The 24,165-nt window shown below is 38.5% G+C and overlaps 1 protein-coding gene and 1 pseudogene across 9 annotated transcripts in view; both read right to left on the bottom strand.

The window, feature by feature from the left end:
- Positions 1-906: 906 nt before the first annotated feature.
- Positions 907-10,925, bottom strand: LOC139436939 (histone H2B type 2-F-like; annotated as a pseudogene).
- A 4,430-nt stretch (positions 10,926-15,355) lies between these two features.
- SH3D19 (SH3 domain containing 19) overlaps positions 15,356-24,165 on the bottom strand; it is a 313,873-nt gene continuing 305,063 nt past the window's right edge. For all 9 annotated transcript variants that reach the window (XM_058282105.1, XM_058282038.2, XM_058282307.2 and 6 more), the window contains 3 exons: positions 20,739-20,925; positions 20,226-20,323; positions 15,356-17,269 (listed from right to left, as the gene is read on the bottom strand). In XM_058282105.1, the coding sequence (XP_058138088.1) occupies positions 17,153-17,269; positions 20,226-20,323; positions 20,739-20,925 (402 nt within the window). In that variant the 3' untranslated portion in view covers positions 15,356-17,152. The remainder of the gene's footprint in view (positions 17,270-20,225; positions 20,324-20,738; positions 20,926-24,165) is intronic.

Below are 24,165 nucleotides of genomic sequence, written 5' to 3'. Positions count from 1 at the left end.
AAGAGAACACAGACTCAGAAGAACTCAGAAGAATGTGCAGGGAATGGACACAGAGCACAGCGAGAGCCGATTGCGAGCGCAGGCAGCAAGGGGTGGGGGGGATGAATAAAATGATTTTTTAAACTTTACTTTGTACATTTAATAATTGAAAATATAAACAATTAAAAACTAAAAAGAAAACAGATGAATAAAAACATATTTCTCATTTAAATGTATTGGACACTTAAAAATTTTTTTTGGAATCATACACTATGTTACACAATATATTTGGTTCATAGTAATGCAGTCATACAGTATTTGTCCTTTTGTGTCTGGCTTGCTTCGCTCAACATAATGTCCTCCAGGTTCATCCATGTTGTTGTATGTTTTACAACTTCATTTCTTCTTACAGCTGCATAATACTCCATTGTGTGAATAGACCACAGTTTGTTTATCCATTCATCTGTTAATGGATACCTGGATTGTTTCCAACTTTTGGCAATTGTGAATAATGTTGCTATGAACATTGGTGTGAAAATAAATCTTAAATAAACAAAAGTGCTATACCAGTGAACAAATGAATAAGAAAGCAAAACTGCCTTATTGCTGATGTGGACAAAGTTTTAGTGGTCTGATTGGTCAAACCAGTCACAACATTCCTTATGCCAAAACCTAATCAAAAGCAAAGCCCTGCAATACCATTCCTGCCATAACCACTCAATGGACTGGGAGAGAGTATAAACTACAATGTAAACTACAATCCATGCTGTGTGGCAGTGTTCCAAAATGTATTCATCAAATGCAATGAGTGTGCCACACTGATGAAAGAGGTTGTTGATGTGGGAGGAATGGGGGTGGGGAGTGGGAAGTGGGGGTATATGGGAACCTCTTATCTTTTTTAATATAACATTGTGTGATCTATGTATCTTTAAAAAAAAAAAAGGCCCTCTCTTCAATTCTGTGAAGGCTTAGAGAAGTGAGGAAGCTGCAGAAGAAAAGTTTGAAGCTAGCAGAGGTTGGTTCATGAGGTTTAAGGAAAGAAGTCATCTCCATACCATAAGGTGAAGAATCAAACGCTGGGAAAGAAGCTGCAACAAGTTATCAAAAAAATCTAGCTAAGATAATTGATGAAGGTAGCTACACTAAACAGATTCTCAATGTAGATAAAGCAGCTTTCTATCACAAGATGATATCTAGCATTTCCTAGCTGGAGAGGGGAAGTCAATGCCGGGCTTCAAAACTTCAGAGGACAGGCTGACTCTTTAAGGGGCTAATTCAGCTGGTGACTTTAAGTTGAAGCCATGATCATTTACCACCAAGAATATTAGGGTCCTTAAGAATTATGCTGAATCTATTCTGCCTGTGCTCTTTAAATGCAACATCAAAACCCAGCACATCTGTTTACAACATGGTTTACTGAATATTTTAAGACCAGTGTTGAGGCTTACTATTCAGAAAAAAGATTGGTTTCCAAAGATTGCAATCACTGATAATGCACCTGGTTACCCAAGAGCTCTGATGAAGATGTTCAACAAAATTAATATTGCTTTCATGCCTGCTTTCAAGTGTTACTATTTAAGAAATATATTTCATAAGGCTATAACTGCCACAGATTGTGATTCCTCTGATGGACAAAGTAAATTGTAAATCTTTTGGAAAGGATTTACCGTTCTAGATGCTATGAAGAACATTTGTGATTCATAAGAGGTGTCAAAATACCAACATTAACAGGAGTTGGGAAGACCTCATAGAGAAAGTAACTGCCGATGTGGTAGAAACTGCAAGAGAAGTAGAAGTGGAACCTGAAGATATGACTGAATTGCTGCAATCTCATGATAAAACTTGAAGGAGTAAGGAGTTGCTTCTTACAGATAAGCAAAGGAAGTGGTTTCTTGAGATGGAATCTATGCCTGGTGAAGATGCTGTGAACACTGTTGAAATGACAACAAAGGATTTAGAATATTATATCAACTTAGGTCATAAAGCAGTGGCAGAGTTTGAGAGAATTGACTCCAGTTTTGGAAGAAGTTCTACTGTGGATAAAATGCTATCAAACAACATTTCATGCTGCAGGGAAATCTTTTGAGAAAGGAAGAATCAATTGATGCAGTAAACTTCATTGTTGTCTTATTTTAAGAAATTGCTATGGCCATGCCAACCTTCAGCATCCACCACCCTGATGAGCCAGCAGCCATCAACACTGAGGCAGGGCCTCCACCAGCAAAAACACTGGGACTTGCTGAAGGCTCAGATGGTTAGCATTCTTTAACAATAAACTATTTTAAATTAAGGTATATACACTGTTTTAGGCATAATGCTGTCGGATACCTAAGAGACTATAGTGCAAACATAACTTTTATATGCACTGGGAAACCAAAAAATTCATGTGACTTGCTATATTGCGATATTTGCTTTATGAGGCATTCTGGAACCAAACCTGCAATAGCTCCAAGGTATGCCTGTACTGTAATTGTTTTGTGTCAAAAGAAAATCTCACACACTCATTAACAATGGCTTAAAACTGACAAAATCCACAGACTGACAAAACCAAATGTTGGTAAGGATATGGATCTTACACATTGCTGATAGACTGCAAAATGGTACAACCACTTTGGAAAACAGGAAGTTTCTTATAATGTTAAACATAATTAAATTGACCTAACAATTTTACTACTATGTATTTATCCAAAAGAAATGAAATCCTCTGTCCACGAAAGATTTGTTTAAAAATGTTTATAGCAACTTTACTCATAATAGCTGAAAACTGGAAGCAACACAATAGGAGAGTGGATAAACAAGTTGCATTATATTCATACATAGAAATAAAACTAAAAAAAAAAAAGAAATAGAACAAAGAAATAAGAAGGAATAAAAGTAAACTAGTGGTACACACAACGTGGCTAAATCTCAAAAAGAAGCCAGAAGAAAGGAGTAGATACTATGTGATTCTGTTTTTATGAAGTCCAAGAATAGGTAAAACTATACTGAGGTGATAGAAATCAGCGATTTCTAGATTGCCTCGGCAGGAAGGAGGATGTGGTGACTGGAAAGGAGTATGAAGGAATTTTCTGGGAGTGATGGAAATGTGCTATATCTTGATGTTTATGTGAACTTATATAATTGTCAAAACTCATAGAATTTTATACTTAATACATTTTAGTCGATGTAAACTATAACTTAATTTTTTAAAAAGCATGTGTCTAGCCAGTTCAGTTATGGACTTGCTGCATTTTATGTCCCATGAGCCCTTCCAGGCTGGGTGGGGCCCGGCCATTGTTTAAGTTAGGAGCCAGCTTGGGACTAAAGAGATCCAACCCTTTCAACCGCCCTCTCAATTATCCTGGCCTGTCTGTTGAGGATGCACCTATCCAGGAAAGGGGAGAAAGAGGGTCACAGCCTAAGGCTGACTCAGCTTCTGACCCAAAAATCTGGTCTGCTGTATCCAGGAAGCCTTCCAGGCTGGGTGGGGCTGAACCATTCTTTGACTTGGGAGCCAGATCAAGACTAAAGAGATCTGGGACTAAAGAGATTAGACCCTCTCAGTCTCCCATTCTACAAACCAGGACTGACTGTTGAGGACACAGAGCGGAGTAGGATTATTTCCTATCCAGGAAAAGGGACGAGGTAGCCAGGGAAAGCTGGAGAACTGTCTCTGAGAAAGTTTGAACTACAAGGCACTTAGCCTCCGGGCATGAACCTATATCACACTGATCCAGTCCTATTGCTGCAAACACACTCCAACAAGGTATTGAAATGGGAGGGCTGTCAAAGAGCAGACTTAAAATGACAGAAGAATAAGACATACTGAAGTCTGAACAGCTGAAATTGAAGAGAGAAAAGAATAGAGAGGAAAAATGGAAAAAATTGAGCAGGGGCTTGAATGGCAACATGAAATGCAACAACATATGTGTCATGGGAGTTCCAGAAGGAGAAGAGAAGGGAAAAGGGGCAGAAAGAGTATTTGATGAAATAATAACTGAAAATTTCCCAATTCTCACAAAAGAAATGAACTTACATGTCCAAGAAGCACAGCGTATCCCAATCAGAATAAATCTGAATAGACCTACTCCAAGACACATACTACTCAGGATGTAAAACATCAAAGATAAAGAAAATTCTGAGAGCAGCAAGGGAGAAGCAAACCATCACATACAAAGGATGCCCAGTATGAGTGCAGATTTCTCATTTGAAACCATGGAGGCAAGAAGCCAGTGACAGAATACAATTAGGATACTCAAAGAGAAAAACTGCCAGCTGAGAATTCTTTATCTGGCAAATTGTCCTTGAAATATGAAGGTTGAGTATAAAACATTCACAAACAAACAGAAACTAAGATCCACTTAAAAAAGAACCCATCTTTCCTGGAAATATTAAAGGATGCCCTAGAGACAGGAGAGAGAGGCTTGGAGGAATATAGAAGAAGAGCAGAGAGAAGTGGATGTGGTTCAAGTGATAGGGCTTTTTTTTTTGCCTACCATATGGGGGGACCTGGGTTTGATTCCTGGGGCCTCCCGGTGAAAAAGAAGAGAAGGGGTGCCTGTGTGGTGAGCCAAGTGCCCGTGCAGTGAGCCAGTGCCTGCACAAGAGAGTCACACAGCAAGATGATGACACAACAAAAGAGAGACGAAGGGGAGAGTCAAGGTGAAGTGCAGCATAAACCAGGAACTGAGGTGGCACAGCGAACAGGGAACCTCTCTCCACATCAGGGGTCCCCAGGATCAAATCCTGGTGAATCCTAGAGAAGAAAAAACAAAAGAAGACCAAAAGAGAAATAGATACAGAAGATCACACAGAGAATGGATAGACAGCAAAATAGCAGGGTGGGGGGAAGGGGGAAATAACTAACTACTAAGTAAATCTTTAAAAAAAGAAAGCAATAGCAGAAAAGATAACCAAAGAGTAAAAAGACAGACAAAAATAAGATATGACATATGAAAACCAAAGAACAAAATGGTGGAAGTAAATAATGCATTTACAGTAATGTCACTGGATATGAATGGATTCAACTCCCCAATCAAAAGATACAGGCTGACACAATGGATAAAAAAAACCAACAAAAAAACATGAGCCATTCATATGCTGCTTATAAGAGACTCATCTTAGACACAGGGATACAAACCAGCAGAAAGAGAAAGGTTGTAAAAAGATACTTCACACAAATAGTAACCAAAAAAGAACAGGGGTAGCTATACTAATATTGGACAAAACAGACTTTAAATGCAAAAGAGTTGTAAGAGATACAGAAGGCCATTATATATTAATAAAAGGGATAATCCACCAGGAAGATAACAGTCATAAATATCTATGTACCTAACCAGGGTGCCCCAAAATACATGGGGCAAGCTCTGGTAAAACTGAAGTCAGAAATAGACATCTCTACAAAAGATGTTGGGGACTTCAACACACCACTCACATCATGAGATAGAACAAATGGACTGAAGATCAACAAGGAAACAGAGAACTTGAACAATGATAGAGTTAGACCTAACAGACACATACAGAACACTGCTGATCTACAGAAGGAGGTTGTACTCAAACGCAGAGGGTTATACCTTCTTCTCAAGTGCCCATGGATCTTTCTCCAGAATAGACCACATGTGAGTCCACAATGTAGCTCTCAATAAATAAATATAGAAAGAAATGACACAAAGCACCTTCTCAGATCATAATGGAATGAAACTGAAAATCAATAATACACAGGAAAGAGATACATTTGCAAATGTGTAGAGGCTAAACAACCCATTCTTAAACAATCAGTGGGTCAAAGAAGAAACTGCAAATGAAATCAGAAAAAATTTTGAGACAAATAAAAAGGAGTACACAACTTATCAAAACTTATGGGTTATAGCAAAACTATATTGAGAAGGAAATTTATACCCCTAAATGCCTATATTTAAAAAGAAGGGTTAAAATCAAAGATCTAACTAAACAACTGGAGAAATTAGAAAAAGAACAGCAAACCAATCCCAAAGCAAGCAGAAGGAAAGAAATAATAAAGATTAGAGCAGAAATAAGTGAAATTAAGAACAACAACAAAAAATCAATAGAGAAAATCAAAACCAAAAGCTGGTTCTTTGAGAAGATCAATAAAACTAACAAACCCCTAGCCAGACTAATAAAAAAAAAAAAAAGAAAGAAGATGCAAATAAATACAATCAGAAATGCAATGGGGGAAGTTACGACTGACTCCACAGAAATAAAAAAGAATCATTAAGAGGTTATGAGAAACTGTATGCCAACAACTAGACAATCTAGATGAAATGGACAAATTTCTAGAAATGCACAAATAACCTACACTGATGCTACAAGAACTATAAGAACTTAATAAACTAATTGTATTTAAAGAGATTGGATCTGTCATAAAAAATCTCACAAGAAAGGAAAGCCCAGGACCAGATGGCTTCACAGGTGAATTCTACTAAGCAGATCGAGATGAATTAACATTAACACCAATCTCATTTAAACTCTTCCAAAAAATAGAAGAGGAGGGAAAATTACCCAACACATTTTATGCAGCCAACATCACCCTAAAACCAAAGCCAGAAAGACACAAGAAAAAAAAAATTACAGACCAATCTCTCTAATAAGCATAGATGCAAAATTTCTTAACAAAATACTTGCAAATTGAACCTAACAGCGTATTAAAAGACCAACTGGGATTTACTTCTGGAATGCAAGGCTGGTTCAATGGAAGAAAATCAATTAATGTAATATACCACATTAACAAATTGAAGGAAAAAAACACATGATCATCTTGATTGATGAGGAAAAGGCATTAGACAAAATCCAGCATCATTTTTTTTTTTCTGGGAGCAGTGAATTTTATTTGCACATTTTGGGGGTATACTGATGAGTTTGCAGTTAGGAGAGAGGTGAGGGTGGATTGGACCATGGGTTCTTGAGCAGGTCCAGGAGGGCATAGAACAATTTCAGTTGAAGAACGTTGGAAAACCTTAAAAGGGTTTGGCTGAGTAAAGCTGTGACAAACTTCTGCCAAGCACCTCTACCTTAATTAGGTCAGGGCTGCACCATATTTCATCAGAGTTTCTCAAGTACTCATCCAAGCCAGAAGCCAGTGCCTGCAGAGCTGTGATCAAATGGAGACTGTTCAGCACATCTCCTTGGAGCTGATGTACTTGGTGAGAGCCTTGGTGCCCTTGGACATGGCATGCTTGTCCAGCTCCCTGGGCAGCAGCAGGCACATCTGGATCTCCCTGGACGTGATGGTCAAGCACTTGTAATCCTCTAGGTGTGATGCCTCTCCCATGATGCCTCGAAGAAGTCACTGACTAACAAGTTCATGATGACAATGGCCTTGGACGAGATGCTGGTGTCGGGGAACATCTTCTTCAGCTCCTTGTACAAGAAGACCAAGTAGTTCTCCTTGCGGCTGCGCTTGCACTTCTTGCCATCCTTCTGCACCTTGGCCACCACCTTCTTGGAGCCCTTCTTTGGAGCCAAGGCTGACTTCGCTGGTTTTGGTATCCTGAGAACTTGAAAGACCAAACAAGCAGTGGCCCAGCATCCTTTCTTGATAAAAAACACTTCAAAAGATAGGAATAGAAAGAAAATACCTCAATATGATAAAAGGCATATATGAAAAACCCACACATCATACTCTATGGGGAAAGGTTGAAAGCTTTCCCTCTAAGATCAGGAATAAGACAAGGATGCCCACTGTCACCATTTATATATTTGTTTGTTATTTTTAAATTTATTTCTCTACCCCCTCTACCGCCCCCCAGTTGTCTGCTCTCTGTGTCCACTTGCTGTGTGTTCTTCTGTGTCCACTTGTATTCTTATCAGCGGCACCAGGAATCTGTATCTCTTTTTGTTGTGTCATCTTGTTGTGTCAGCTCTCCGTATGTGTAGTGCCACTTCTGGGTAGGCTGCACTTTCTTTCGCACGGGGCAGCTCTCCTTATGGGGCGCGCTCCTTGTGCATGGGGCTCCCCTACGTGGGCGACACCCCTGAGTGACACAGCACTCCTTGCGCGCATCAGCACTGCACGTGGGCCATCTCACCACATGGGTCAGGAGGCCCTGGGTTTGAACCCTGGACCTCCCATGTGGTAGACGGATGCTCTATCCATTGAGCTAAGTCTGCATCCCTGTCACCATTTATTATTCAACATTGTGCTAAAAGTTCAAGCTAGAGCAATTAGACAAGGGAAAAAAAGGGCAACCAAATAGGAAAAGAGGAAATAAAACTCTCACAATTTGTGGATGACAGGATCCTATATTTAGAAAACTCTGAAATGTCTACTTCAACTATTATAAGAAACGAGTTCAGCGAAGTGGCATTATACAAGATCAACATGCAAAAATCAGTAGTGTTTCTGTACACTAGTTTTGAAAAATCTGAGGAGGAAATCAGGGGAAAAAATTCCTTTATAATAGCAACAAAAAGACTCAAATACCTAGGAATTAATTTAACCAAAGGAGCATAGGACCTATATGCAGAAACCTACAAAACAATGCAAGAAGAAATCATGAAGACCTAAACTAATAGACATTCTGTGTTCATGGCCTGGAAGACTAAATATCATGACTCCTACCTAAACTGATGTATAGATTCAATGCAATACTAATCAAAATTCCAACAGCCTACTGTATGGTAATAGAAAACGCAATTACCCAATTCATTTGGAAGGGAAAGTGCACCCGAATAGCCAAAAGCATTCTAAAAAAGAAGAGCGACATGGGAGGAATTTCACTGCCTGACCTTGAAACATATTACAAAGCTAGTGGTCAAAACAGCATGGTACTGGCATAAAGACAGACACATCGCCCAGTGCAATAGAATTGAAGTTCAGAAATAAACCCTCACCTCTGCAGCCAACTGGTTTTTTTTTTTTTTTTAAGATTTCTTTCTTTCCTGCCCCCTGCCCCGCCCTTGTTTTGCACTCGCTGTCTGCTGTGTCCATTCCCTGTGTCTTCTTGTGTCTGCTTGTCTTCTCTTTAGGCTGCTCCGTGAACACTGGGACCTTCTGCAGTGGGAGAGAGGTGCTCAATCTCTTGCACCACCACAACACCCTGGTTTGCGGCATCTCTTATTGTCTCTCCTCTGTGTGACTTTTTGTTGCGTCATCTTGCTGCACCAGCTCTCCATGCAGACCAGCACTCCTGCATGGACCAGCACCCAGTGTAGGCCAGCTCTCTGCTTGGGCCAGCCTGCCTTCCCCAGGAAGCTCTGGGACTTGAACCCTGGACCTCCTATATGGTAGATGGGAGCCCAATTGCTTGAGCCACATCTGCTTTTCCCAACTGGTTTTTGACAAATCTACAAAGCCCGTGTTATTGGGACAGAATAGTCTCTTCAACAAATCATGCTGGGAGAACTGGATGTCCATAACCAAAAAAATTTGAGGACCCCTATTTCACTCCCTATTCAGGAATCAATTCTAAATGGATCAAAGACTAAATATAAAAGCCAGGACCATAAAACTACTAGAAGAAAATGTAGAGAAACATTTTCAAGACCTTGTGGTAGATGGTGGACCTTACAGCCAAAGCATGTGCAACAAATGAGAAAATAGGTAAATGGGACTTCCTCAAAGTTAAGCACTGTTGCACCTCACAGGACTTTGTCAAAAGGGTTTTGAAAAGGCAGCCGACTCAATGGGAAAAAATATTTGGAAATCACATGTCCGATAAGGGTTTAATATCCATTATGTATAAAAAAAATGTTACAACTCAACAATATAAAGACAAATGACCCACTTAAAAAATGGGCAAAAGACTTGAATAGACATTTTCCAAAGAAGAAACACAAACGACAAAAAAACACATTAAAATATGTTCAACAGCACTAAGATTTAGGGAAATGCAAATGAAACTACAAAATATCATTTCACACCTATCAGAATGGCCACTATTAAAAAGACAGAGAACTACAAGTGATAGAGTGGATGTGAAGAGATAGGAACACTTACTCACTGTTGGTGGAAATGTAGAATGGTGCAGCCACCATGGAGGATTATCTGGCAGTTTCTAAAGGTGGATATAGATTTGCTATATGGCCCTACAACACCACCACTGGGTATATACCCAGAACTGAGAGCACTGACATGAATAGACATCTGCACACCAATGTTCATAGCAGCGTTATTCATGATTGCCAAAAGCTGGAAACAACCCTGGTGTCCACCAACTGATGAATATATTCACATGATGGAATTTTATGCAGCTGTAAGAAGAAATTTGTAAAGCATATGACAACATGGATGGACCAGGAGGACATTAAGTGAAACAAGCCAGACACAAAACAACAAATACTGTATGATTGTACTATTATGCACTAAATAGTTGTATGGTTCCATTTCTATAAAATGTAAATATAAATCAGTTTATAAAGATGAAATGATTAGTGGTTATGTAGGACTGGGGAAGGCATGCTAAGGGGTGTGGAGTTTTTCTTTTTGGTGTAATGAAATGGTTCTAAATTTTTTTTGTGGTGATGAATGCATAACATTGTGATTATACTAAAAGCCACTGATTATACACTTTAGATAGATCGTATGGTATGTGAATATATCTCACTAAAACTGCTTAATAGATAATAATTATGCAAGGTAGCCAGAAATAGTAGCTATGTACAGCAGAGGAAACAGATTGAGAAGTGCAGAATATTTTTATCTTTTTTATTATTTATTGAAATAATGAAAATGCTCTCATAATGATTGAAGTGATGAATGTGTAACTATGTGATTATGCCAAATACCATTGATTTTATACTTTGGATGCTTTATTAATATGCATCAATAAAATTGATTTGTTTGAAATATATATATATTATTGCCATCTATGGCCTGGGGAAGTGGTTCTCACTGCCAAACCCAGAAGAGAATCTCTCTTCAGCTGGGCACCCGTTTCCGTGCTTTGACAGCTGGCCTTGCGGAGGCTCTGCTTGGCAGCACTATTTGTGAACGTGATGCTGATTCTCATCTTCCCTGAGTATGCAGCATCTATGGTCTCAACATTATCCTCATTCTCTTATACAGTAGGCCCTCCCTGTGTCCACCAACCAGAAGCTGAGATGGAGGCCATCCATCTCCTCATCTAGCAGGAGCAGCCTGACACATTTGCATGGGGACAATTAATTGGCCTACTTTGCAGTCAGTCTGACAGATTCAGTGTCTTCCTGCCCTGATTGTCTGTTGCTCTTTTAGTTTGCTACAGGCCGCCAATGCACAATACCAGAAAAGGGTTGGCTTTTACAATGGGAATTTATGAATTTTAAAGCTTACAATTCTGAGGCTGTGAAAACGTCCAAATCAAGGCATCATCAGAGATGCTCTCTCAGCAAAGGTCAGCTGCTGGTGACCGAGGACTCCTGCTACATGGCAAGGCAAATGGCGGGCAGTCTCAGCCTTCTCCTGCATGCTCACTTTTTCCCCAAGCTCAGCTGTGGGCGATAAGGCAGATGGCTCATACAAACAGCCTCGTTGCTTCAGCTTGGGCTGCTACCCTGATGCAAGCATCAGGCCTTTCTGCAGCTGCAGGCGATCCCGAAGTCCTCTTTCACATGGCAGGGTAAAATGGCAGCTCTGCTCACCTCTACATGTATACAGAACTCCAGGGAGAGGATGAGGATCCACCCCAGGCCCCGCAATCTAACCAAAGGCCCATAACTAAAGCGATCTAATCAAAAGATCCCACATACAATAGGTTCACATGCACAGGAATGGGTTAACTTAAAAAACATGAAAAAGACTCAAACCAGAATTTTCTCCAACCTTGCCCTCAACGCCGTCCTTGCAATGTACACCTGGGTCTTTGCATAGCCCAAACAGGTTCCTCTGCTCAGCAAAACTGGAGGATTCTGCCTGCTTGCGCACATATATCTAGTCCTAGAGTGCTCTGTTTGTAACAATGAATGTTTTTAAAATTTTTTTATCACTGCTTTCAAAAAAAATAGTTTTGACATTTTCATATCTAAAGAGAAAACACCACTGTCTCCCTACCGCAGAGTATTATCAAGTAGAATACTGTACAGGAGGGTTAGTCAAATGCTCTGAGGCTATCTTGTGAGTAACAACTCTGTTCTTAGCCTCCCTGGGAGCCTCTCTGTCTTCAGAGTCAATGCTCTATCTCATAAAGTACTTGGAGATGATAAGAGAAATAAGTAACTATTCCTATATTTTTTTACTGTAAGAACAAAAATAGGCTGATTTTTTTTGTTTTTTGCTTACCGTTTCTTTGTATTTTTATTGAACATTTTCAGTATTTTTTTCCCTTAAATTTCTGCCCAGTTACAACCAAATGGGAAAATACAATTAGAGTTCACAAACTGTGGCATGAAAGTAACACGTATCCCATCAAGAATGACACAAAATCCTTTCCTTATTATTCATTCAAAAGAGAGTCCAATGCACAAGTGTTACTAAATGTTAGCATTTTTTTTTTTTTCTTAGAAGGGGGAAAAACATTTATTCTGGCAGCGATTTTAAATTCCAGGAAGTGATTTTGATACTGCAAGTTGCATGAACAGAAATGACAACAAATGTGGAAGGTATTTGCTTGAGAGTCAAGGGACTACCTGGTTGGAAAAACTCTTGTGCTTAAGTGAACTACGTGTCAATCTTGCCTGGATGCTGAGTCTACTTTGACTTCACGCTGAAAGTCAAATCTGAATTTCCTGCAGAGACAGTGAAAATTCTTGCAGAGCACAATGTTTTCTGTATATCTAACCCTGCTTCCCAGCACCCCACCCCCAAGCAAGTTCTCAAAATTTTCTGTGGCTTCTTTTGGTCCCATGACCTTCTATCACAATAACCTTTTTGCTGAAATCCCTGTGACCACAAGTTTTCTTTTTTTAAAAAATTTTTATGGTACTTATTTTTTCTCTATACTTTTAAAACATTACATTAAAAAAAATATAAGCGGTCCCCATATATCCCCCACCCAAGATTTCTTATACTGCTTCTCTAGGGCTTAGAAGCAAGCACAAAACACCACTTGTCAAAAAAACTCCAGCTATTAAGAAGATGCACATTTTTGACCATAGAAATATGAAACTTTGGAGGATAAGTCACCCAAGGGAATATTTTTCCCTTTAGTATGGTCCCCTGAGGAGTAAGCCCTAAGTGACGTACTTCAGAGCCTTTTCAAGAATAGGCTAAAATATATATTTTTTAAAGGCAAAGACTTTTTTTTTTTTAAAGATTTATTTCTTTCCCCTTCCCCGCCCCACCCCAATTGTCTGTTCTCTGTGTCTATTTTGCTGCGTCGTCTTCTTTGTCCGTTTCTGTTGTTGTCAGTGGCACAGGGATCGGTGTTTTCTTTTTGTTGTGTCATCGTGTTGTGTCAATATAGGCTAATATTTTGATAAGAAAATTTCCAATCAATTTCTGTCAGAAGACAACTAGTATGTAATAGTGCTTTCCAAATTATCATTTTGAATCATTACTTCTCCTGAAAAATATTCAATTACTGCCTAATTTGTAGCTTTTAATGATAAATAAACATTCCATGGTTTAGGAACAACTAGGATTCCTTTAAAGTAAATCCAAAATATATCCCAGACTCTATAAATTTATTAGCTTAATAGAGTTTGAGTTAATCTTTTGGAACCCAAAGTACTAATAACAATGTTTTAAGCTACATTTATATTAAAAAATAGGTTTAAGATTGCTCTGCTGTTATCAAGGACACAGTCCCACAGGCACATCTTTACAATATCTGAGATACCAAAAATTTAAATATTCTTACTAAACAGATAAAGAGTCTCCATTAAATGAATCTGTTTCTAGGTAACATCAATATAAATTGTACGAATAAAACTGAAGAGATAAGCAGGGCTTTAATTCTTTAAAGAAATACATTCAAGACTTTATTTTTTGCAACTCTTTCTAATTACAAGTTTGTTTTGAGAAGTTGTAATCTTCACAGGCCAATAAGATGAGTTTTACTTGTTTAACTGCTAAAGTGAAATATATCACTTTAGCACAATAAGTGGAAAAAACACTGGTTTGGGAATCACAGAGCTGGGTTTTACTTTAAGTTGTGCCGTAAACTATGTGACCTTAGCAAATTATTTAGCCTCTGCACGTTGAGCTATGGTCTTCCAAGGCCTTTATTTGGGGATTTAACAGGATGAACTTGCAATTAGGGAAGAAGCCCCTAGATGGTGCTATTGTTCTGAGTTAAGCTTTGTATTTTTTCCCTTCTATAAATACAATGAAATGAAAGGGCATAGGTGAGAAAATGATTTCCCATTAGTTCTGAAAAAAACTCACCACTAAGAGTTCATTCACTGGCATTCAAATGGCATTAGATTATGAATCATATGGCCCTTGTGCATTTGATATTAATTAAAAGGAATAAATTAATGATCATATCAAAAAGAACATACCTCCTTATAATGTCGCCATATATCCATCACTATTTTCTCTAGGAATATTCATCTAAATTTAAGAAACTGAATAAAAGCTAAAAAATGCTGAGTACTAACCCTATAGAAAAATGATATTCAAATGCCATTCTAATAATAAATTTTGAAAAATGCACTGAATTTTTAATTCTAAAATTTTCAGGCCATATTCAGAACCTATGATTTCCACAAGCACGATGACAGAACATCACACCACATCATCCCTCTACCCTTCCAGCCATGTAAACAAGGGCAGCTTTTTTTTGTGAGTGCGCCCCCACCATGGTTCTCTCATCTGTTTACTCACCGTTAGCTCTCGTTGTTAGCACTTGTTGTCTGTCTGTGTGTTTTTTAGGAGGCACTGGGAACTGAACCCGGGACCTCCCATGTGGTAGGGCCACATCTGCCCAACCCCACACCCGAAATGACATCTTTTAGAGAAATCTTCTCTTAGTGTTTAAAAGGGTAGGCATAATAGAGTAAATGGCTTCTCAAGTTTAACCAGCAAAGAAAAAGGATTCAGAGATTCTAGATTGCAAAAGTAATGAACAATATCAGATTTTCACCTAAAATTCCTGAAAGGAAACAATGCATTCTTTCTATTTCTTTCCTGTAAAATTCACTGAGTACAAAAATGATTATCCTCTTTAAACCTGGTTCAGTCTTGCAATGAGTTCAAACAATACGCAGAATAAGAAAGTAGCTATGATAACACATATTGGCTTCCTGTCAGCTGAGTGGGTAATAAATGGGCAAGCCAAAAAAAGAACATGACAGAATGAAATTACATCCTATAGTACTGTGAATTTTGTTTCAATATAGACTTTGTCAACAAATCAAAAAGGAAAGATGTGGGTGACTAAGATGCTATTGTTCTATGTGAAAGTTACTCATCCTTCCATCCATCCATCCATTTATTGCACCTATCTGGTGCACAGGGCTGGGAACACAAAGATAAATAAGATACATCTTCATTCTCAAAAAACTGTCTAGTGCAAGAAAGGAATATAAAAAGTTCAGTTCAGTTTATTATAGGGTCAAGTAGATTTACAACTATTGCACTTTAAGTCATTGTGCTGACAGAAGGCCAAATTTAAAAGGGGTGTTTTCTCCAATAAATCTAGCTTTTTGTAATCTTCAATTTAAAACATTAAAATTACACAAGCAAAGAAATATATCTCATGTCCATTGTCCACACCTCCTTCCTTGTTATTGTACACCTTGCTGCAAGTAGAAATTTAGTTGGGATAATGCTCTAAGTCATCTCTTTCTCATGGAATTACTTTTGAGTGAAATTTGACAAGAGTTTTCCTTATACTGTCTTCTTTACCTAAAACATGTAGAAAAAACAGCTCCTATATTCCAAAACCAAATGGGAGATGAAATTTAATCAAAGACAAAGTTAAACATCACCTCCCTTGCAGAAGCCCATGTGGTTTTCACGTAACAACATGACCAATGGCTGTCTAACTTTCTAGACAATGAGAAACAATAAAAGCTAAAAAAAGTGACCCAGCATATGAAACTCTTCTCAAAAATAGAAGAAAATCATAAACATTGTTGGGAAAGTATTTTATGTTTCCAATGAAATTCTATACCATTGATCTGTTTGGAAGATTGTCTTCAATCTATTTGGCTTTAGCCCATAAACTGTAATTGAGTCAGTCATATAAAGGACCACTTTTATATTAAGCCTACAATGCATAACAATGGGTAGTGGGAAAGTGGTTTTTAAAATTTACTATAATAATTGTGCAGGGATGAGCTGGCAAAAAAAAAAAAAAAAGGGCAAAGCAAAAAAACCCAGCCTTCCCTCAGTCCTCTAAATTCTTTTTCACTCTGATTACATTAGGAAGAAATGAGCTGTGGGGGTTGGCAATATTTTCCATCTGAATAGTTGCTATGATTTTATATGTGATTCATAATGTACCACAATAACTAGACACAGATTTTATATATTACTGGCATAATGCAAAGAAAATTAATTTTTCTTTGGGTACCAGTAATTGTCAAAGGAATGATTGCAGATTCAGAAAATGTGCTTTTTAATAACCCTGTTACATAAAGTCTACACTGAGGAAAGAAATAAGTATGCCAGGTATATGGGAATGTTAGTTGTATTAATGAGATATTTCAAGGAAGGTTTTGGACCTTTTGACTAAGCAAGATATATCAAATTTTGAATGCTGTCAAATCCTTAGCAAAAAGAGTATGAATTGATTTCACCACATGCTTACAAATGCTCCAACTATTCAATAAATTATCACCTCACCTGGAGCATAGATTTGCCCTGGTAATAAAGACATGTATTCCAGCTGCTAGAATTAATCTGAATATAAAAAATGAGACTTAGATTACAAAACATATCCTGATGGTATAACATGTAGAATGTGAAATGTCCTCTTTTTATACTAAAGTAAAAAATGAAGAAGCCTGGTTAATTCACATGTGCTGATTAAAATAGATGTCCAAGTGCAACTTTTGTGTATGAGCCTCCCCGTGCTGCCATGTAGCCAGATACTTTCTCTGGGGGAAAATGTGTTATCTGCCTTGCCAATCCTGCCTGATGTTTTCCTTGGAAGAATACTTGGCTCATGGGCTTCCATGTATATGCTTCAACTGTGAATGAAAGCTAAATATAAAAACTAGAAATTTTCTGCTTCCAGAAAATTCTAGTGTATCATGTACAGTGTAGACATTTCTCTTTCAGTTAAAAAAAAAGTGCAAAAACATATCTGATAGTCAAAGTGATAGTTCAAGTGAATTTTTGTGCCAATGAATGTAGTCAAGTTTCCCCCTCTTAGCTGACTTGTAGAAACTGAATGTAGTTTTTGGGAAATATCCCCGATTTTCCCATTAGTTCTCCACTCATCCAGTCGTCATCGACAGATTCCAGCTCTGTTATTATATCTCCTGCCTGTGAGAAGAGAGTAATTGGAAATAATTATTGGTTTCTGTTGCGTCTAAGCATGGTGAACAGCCCACCTGAAGAGCATGAATAATTTTCTCTTTATGTAACTCATTTATCTTAATTTACTGAGAGGATTAAACATTAGGCCACAAAAATAAGCTATTCCTCATAATGCCTTTTGTGTGTATGCCTGTCTTGTTCATGACAGGCTTAGTCTTCTTACTAAAGTCATTTCTTGCGTAACCTTTTGTCCTTCAAGTTCTCTACTCCTAATCTAAAATTAAAAATCCTCTTGAGAAAGCGCCACTTAACTAGGGCAGTCTGGGAAGGCTCACTGAGGATGACATTTAAGCAAAGATTTAGAGATGAGCGTGCATCACATGCTTATCGTAACCCTTGTCCTACTCCATTCCATGTCCTGACAGGCACTGACTCATTCAAACAACACAGAAGTCCTAAGAGTTAGGGATTATTATTATCATCACCTCCATTCTAAAACGGATATATTTTTAATAGATTTCCTTATTTTACAGAAAAGGAAACTGAAGCTCAGAGAAATTAAGTAACTTTCCTAATGGCATTCCTAGTTAGTGATGGTGCCAGGATTCCCATCGTGTGCGATTGCGGGGCTCGCGGTCCTGCCCTAGCCTGTGTGGCCACCACCTCCTACAACAGCCCTCTGAAAGACTTTGCTGTAGTTGACTTTTATCAGCATCCTGAGCATTTCTGCACTCTGCATTCATTCTTCTGCGTAATGGTATTCTCCTCTACCATTTGGTTTATTCTATTCCTCCGTGGCCTCAATATCAAACCTGCATTCTTATCTGTCTTAAAGAGCTTTGCCCTGACTCAGAACACTGACTTGTCCTCATCAGCTTAGTCGAAGGTGGTGTCTTATTCATCTGAGAATCATTCCTGCAGCAGATGGAGACAATTTCTGAAATTATCTCCTCAGACTACTTTGTTCTTTATGGTTTCTAACCATTTCTTAGAGTCTGGTCCAAGATGACCCTGGAGAGTTTTAAGAATACCTTTATCAGACTAAATGGATTTATTTGTAGCCCTTGTACTCTGCCCTCTGGAAAAGTACTTTAAGGCTTTTCTTTCTGGAAAATGGAAAAGAAAAATGCTGACTATCAAATGTCATTAATTTACTCTACTCTTTTAAAATCTGTAAAAATCCTGGCTATTCAAAGTTTCTATTATAAATAACTTCCCTCTGGTTTCTAAGTGATAATGTAATGATTGACTAAAACTTTTTTTTTTTTAAGCTCTGGTCTATATGTATATATTTTGTGTTTGTTTCCTGAGGGCTAGGACATTAAAAAAAAATAAGTTCTGTCCACTAACATTAATATTTAATAAAATATTAATGATCAATATTACTGGAAGCAATACAGATGCCCTTAACTAAAACTCTGGAACTATCTTGTTTTTAGTCAGTCATCTGTAGAATGAGGACAACCTATCTTCTGTAGGATACCGTGGATTCTGTTTTTTATACTGACATAATTGAAATGAAGGACAAAATTACATCCAAAAACTTTGAATCCAGGTTATTCATTGTTGTACCATTTTATGTAAAGATAAAAGGATTGTATTTTGAACTCCTGACTATCAAGACAGAAAAGGACTAAGGCAAGTTTCCAAACTTTTATATTCTAAGGGTCAAAAAATTTTAAGAAAAAGGAATTGATTTAGAGTTACCAGCTTTTAATTTTTTTTTTTAGTTAGGGCATAAAAAGATACCTATAATTTTCTAACATTCGTATTTTATAATAGAAAGGATATTTTAATATTAAAAAATAGAGGGACCTTCTTAGAATAAAGGAAAATTCCATCACAAAATAGGAAAGTTAGCAACCTTATACTCTCGGAATGCCGCCTTCACTCCCTTACTGCACCAAAGCCTGCATACACCCAATATTGCCTTGTTTTCCTCACTGTGCTGTAGACAGGTGAAAAATCTGGACACGCAGCATTTTAAGTCTCATTTCATCCAATCACCTACCTGATGCTTTCCTTCTTCCTAAAGCATCCCTGCCTCTGACTAAACACCTCCTGATGGGGAATTTACCACTGTCTGACACAGGTTATTCTGACAGCAGTGACTATTAAAGAAGGTATTCATCACATAAAGCTAAACTGATTGCTTTTATAACTTCCACCCACTTATCATGGGCCCTACAAACAACAAAATCTGTCTTCCAAGGGACGGTCCTTTAAATGTTTGAGCTCTAAATATCCCCTGGTTTCTTAAGCCACCCTCCTGCCTCTGGCACAGTCCCCAGAATCTACCCTGGGTATTTTTCTCTGACCATGTCCCAATAATAACTGGGAAACTACGTGATGGAACTGCTGTTTTTATTTTAGAGGAAAAGAAAAAGAAAAAAAATCACTTCTTCAGTCAAAATTAAGTTTTAGGCTTCTTAAAAAACCTTTCCCAAGTGGCTTAACTTTTTGAGACCATTTCCCCAAAACTCTGGTCAACATCTTTGCAGACAAGAGTCTCATGTCTTATGAGGCACTGCAGAAGTGGACAGCTCTAGCGAATTCCATCTGATTCCACCATGTTTCAAAGACATGATGTAGCAGGCTGTCAGGGCCATGAGGAGGACGGAGCATCCTTTATTAGGACTGTCAAGAAGACCCCTGATATTACTGCGCTTAGACAATATAAGACCAAGAATCAGGAATCAGATTGGGGGTTCTGAGGCTACCAGATCAAGTAGCCCTCCTAAACTCCTGGTCGTTAGTGTAAATTTTCAGTGTTATCTGCCATATTTGCTTTCACTCGTCTCTTCCTTTAGAATTAGGGTCTGAGATCTTTCCATGCTTGGCTAACGATGAACCCTCCACCCAACTATTCTAGTCTTCAGAGAAGACATTTAAAACTTCATAGCTACTTAATATTGCTATATAATGTGATATAACAGCATTATGAAGAGATACACAGTCTGACCTTGAAGGAGAGCTCATCTTCATTCTCCCCATGGAAATCATACAAGGCTCTGGCCTTCCTTGCCTTCGGTACTACAGCACACAGACTTTTTGCCTCGGCTGTGAAGACACCAAAAAGTATGACTGTATAGAATGTACAGAAAAACACGGTGCCGAAACACAAATCAAACGTTTAAAGAACAGAATATTTTTAATTAGCGCTGAAGTGATATACTTGCAAAAAGATGAAGGATGTTTTCTTAGCGGGGAAAAAAAAATAATGTATTTAGTTGATAAAATTAGCCAAAATGAAGGCATTTTATCTTTCTTTCTCTGTAGCTCCAACAAAGTATATGAATGAGTTTGCATAAATTTAACTCCTTAAAATGTAGCATGCAGACAAACAACTTAAACTGAGCAGGGCAAGAGGGAAGAGGAATACACACACACACACACACACACACACACACGCACACGCACACACAGTCTTGGGCTCCCCTTGAAGGGTACGATTCCTTTCTTGTGGCTGTCATACCTGGGCAGGGCCGCACAAAAACTGCTGGGAAGATCCCCTCCCTGCCGTGCAGTCTGCCCTTGCACCAGTCGGAGTCCAGACGCCCCAGGACCAGGATCCGGTCTCCCCTTTTGAAGGTCAAGTCTTCACTTGTCTCTGCTGAGAAACTGTGAAGAGCTTCACACCATTCTCCTGAAAGACGGTTATCCTATTACGAACCAGAGGGTTTGGTAAGAAACAGGAGTTTTATTTGAAATTGATTTCTACAAAGCTTAAACAGTTGTGGAAGGAAAGCAATGGGGTCAAAAGATTTCAAAGCCCAAGGCTTCTCCCCAACAGTTTATTTTGCTATTAAGTTTCAAAAATATCAAGTGTCAAAAATTTTTTCTTAAAATATAATTCTAAATGACAGGTGGGATCGAATTTGTGGCTTTTCTGTTCTTAAAGGATACATGATGTTTAAGCAAAAACTTTCATTATGCTCCATTATATTCGTTACCATAAAAGCACACTATTTACGTATTATATTATGGCACTGTAAAAAAATTCTGGTAGAGCATCTAGCTCTCAAGAGAAGCCTTCTTTATCTAAAGGATCAGAATGGGATAGTGTGTTAATTTCCAGGTCTTTACTTGATTTAGCAACATCAGATTCCATATTTAGGACTTTATTAATTTGCAATTTTTATTTTGTGAGACAAAGTTAGCTCTAAGGCTGGTAGGATAACCACCAAAATGTAGTGGGTTAGTATGACGGAGCACTTCAATGAGAATGCTTTTAGCACAAACACATCAGAGGAAGGTTTTGCTCTAAGAAGAGGCATCTCTGCCCATTCAGAATGAGACCCCTATGCTCAGGAAGCTCAAGCGGGCAGTAGAAGATTAATGATAAGAGCAGAAGCTTTGGAGTCAGACAGGCATGGGTTCCAGACCCAGCTCTGCTACTTCCTAGCTGTGGGGCACTGGAGCAAGATGCCTCTCTTCTTTGAACCTCAGGTTCATCTTAGTGTTGTTGTGAGGATGAAATGAGATAATGCATGTAACACATATAACAAAGAGCCATATAACACACAGCAAGTTCTCAGTGACTGATGGCTAATAAAACAGAAACAAAAACCCTAACCTTAGCCCTTTTGTTCCTGGAATTTAATATCCAACCCTAAAGAATGGTATTTGGGAAACGGATATGGCTCAAGTGGTTGGGCACCTGCCTATCACATGGGAGGTCCCAGGTTTGGTTCCCAGTGCCTCCTAAAGAAGATGAGCAAGACACTGAGCTGACAAAATGGGCTGGCGCAGTAAGCTGATGCAACGAAGAGACACAACAAGGAATGAGAGAGACAACAAAGAGGGGAGCAGAGGTGGCTCAAGCAATTTGGTGCCTCCCTTCTACATGGGAGGTCCTGGGTTCAGTTCCCGGTGCCTCCCAAAATGAAGACAAGCACACAACCAATGGACACAGACAGTAGACAGCAAGTGCAGACAATGGTGGGGGGAGGGGAGTATATGAAAAAAAAAAAAAGGAAAGAATGATATTTATCATTCCCAAGAAATGCAGGCAACCATGTGAACATTTCCTTTTGGAGAATTGTAGTCAGTTTCTTTTCTGTTTGACTTTATCAATAGGTAGAGATGGAAGAATTAAGAAACACACAGCCCAATCCCCGGTGACATCTGGACAAACACAATAATCCCATCAGGCTCACTTTTCTAAAATAGGCCCCCCCAAAAAACATGGACGTCACCCACATTCCTATTCAGTTTAAACACTCCCCACTCCACCCCCATCCCAGCTGCACCATTTATTCATTATATGATCTTGGGATGTCACTTCCACTCTCCAAATCTCAGTTTCCTCTTTTTTAAGGTGGAGAGATAAACTGACAAGATGACAGACTAGCACAAGCCAACCCCAGGCCAGGGGACACCTAAGTGGAAAGGAGGTTGACAGATCTGAGGAAGTAGCATGAATGCCATGAGACCTCCCTGAAGCCATCAGAGAGGGGTTAGATCTGGGGTTGGGGTGGGGGAAGAGCAGCCCAGGGTGGAAGAGAACAGGGCTCCGCAGAAGGGAATCAGGCTCATGAAAGAGTTTACACACTTTTGAAGTCATGCTATAGAGAACGAAAATTTTAATCCAGGTTTTTTTTTCTTCCTTCCATTATAGAAGTAATACAAATGTTCTTTAAAAACCTGGCAAGTTTAGAAAGGCACAAAGAGGTGGGGAACCCCTCCCCCCCATAATCCCACCACCTAGAGGCAACCAACTGAATGTAATCAATTAAAAATATTTCTTTCCAGTCTTTTTATACAAAGATATGTAATTATTTTATATATAGATACAGGGAAGCAGATGAGGCTCAATTGACAGAGCATCCGTCTACCATATGGAGGGTCCAGGGTTCGATCCCCAGGGCCTCCTGACCCCTGTGGTGAGCTGACCCATGCGCAGTGCTGCTGTGTGCAAGGAGTGCTGTGCCGTGTAGGGGTGGCCCACATGCAAGGAGTGTGCCCTGTAAGGAAAGCCATCCTACATGAAAAAGCGCAGCCCACCAGGGGTGGTGCTGCACACACAGAGAGCTGACACAGCAAGATGACGCAACCAAAAGGAGACAGTTTCCCAGTGCCGCCAGATAATGCAAGTGGATGCAGAAGGACACACAGCAAATTTACACAGAGAGCAGACAACAGGGGGAAGGGGAGAGAAATAAATAAATCTTAAAAAAATATATATATAGCTATATATATACACAATGTTATATTCCCTTCCCCTATGCCAGAATGTATGTTTTCCTCCTATACATTTATTTTATAAATCTAATTCTCCATGGCCTCAGTACATAAAGACAATAATATCAAAATTAGGTTGTTTTCAATTTTTCCCTAGTATAATAACATCACTATGACCACCTTTATGCTGAAAACTTAGTCTCATTTTTTTTATCCTTTTCTAAGGTGAGAAATAATAGTCCCTTTTTTAACACTCACCACACTTACAATCACTCATTTACTGTTGCGTTATATTGCATCTTTGTTAACTGGACAGGTTAAATGGCATTTTATTGCTCCTTTGGAATGCATTTCTTTGGTAGTAAGGTTAAATATTTTTTCAATATTATCTACTTATAGTATTTCTTGTATGAATTCTCCAATTACGTCTCTCTGTTAGTTTTCTACCAGGGTCCAAATGTTTTATCCATTTGCATAAATTCTATACATGGTAAAGATGTTAACTATATATCTGTTTTATTTATTACAAACAATTGTTACATGCATTGAAAAATGATTTCATAGTATATTCTCTTGATAACTGCAATTACTATTTGTAGCAGTTTAATATTATTGATGAATTTCAAAAAGAAATATTGGATTATGCTTGTAATCTGATCTGTACCTGGGCATGACTGAGTTATGATTAGGGCATTGAGTCTCCACCCCTTAGTGGGTAG

The sequence above is a fragment of the Dasypus novemcinctus genome, chromosome 1 (assembly GCF_030445035.2).
Source record: "Dasypus novemcinctus isolate mDasNov1 chromosome 1, mDasNov1.1.hap2, whole genome shotgun sequence".
NCBI lineage: Eukaryota > Metazoa > Chordata > Mammalia > Cingulata > Dasypodidae > Dasypus > Dasypus novemcinctus.
Note: the sequence above shows the minus strand (reverse complement) of the source record. Positions and strands in the feature narration are given on the sequence as shown.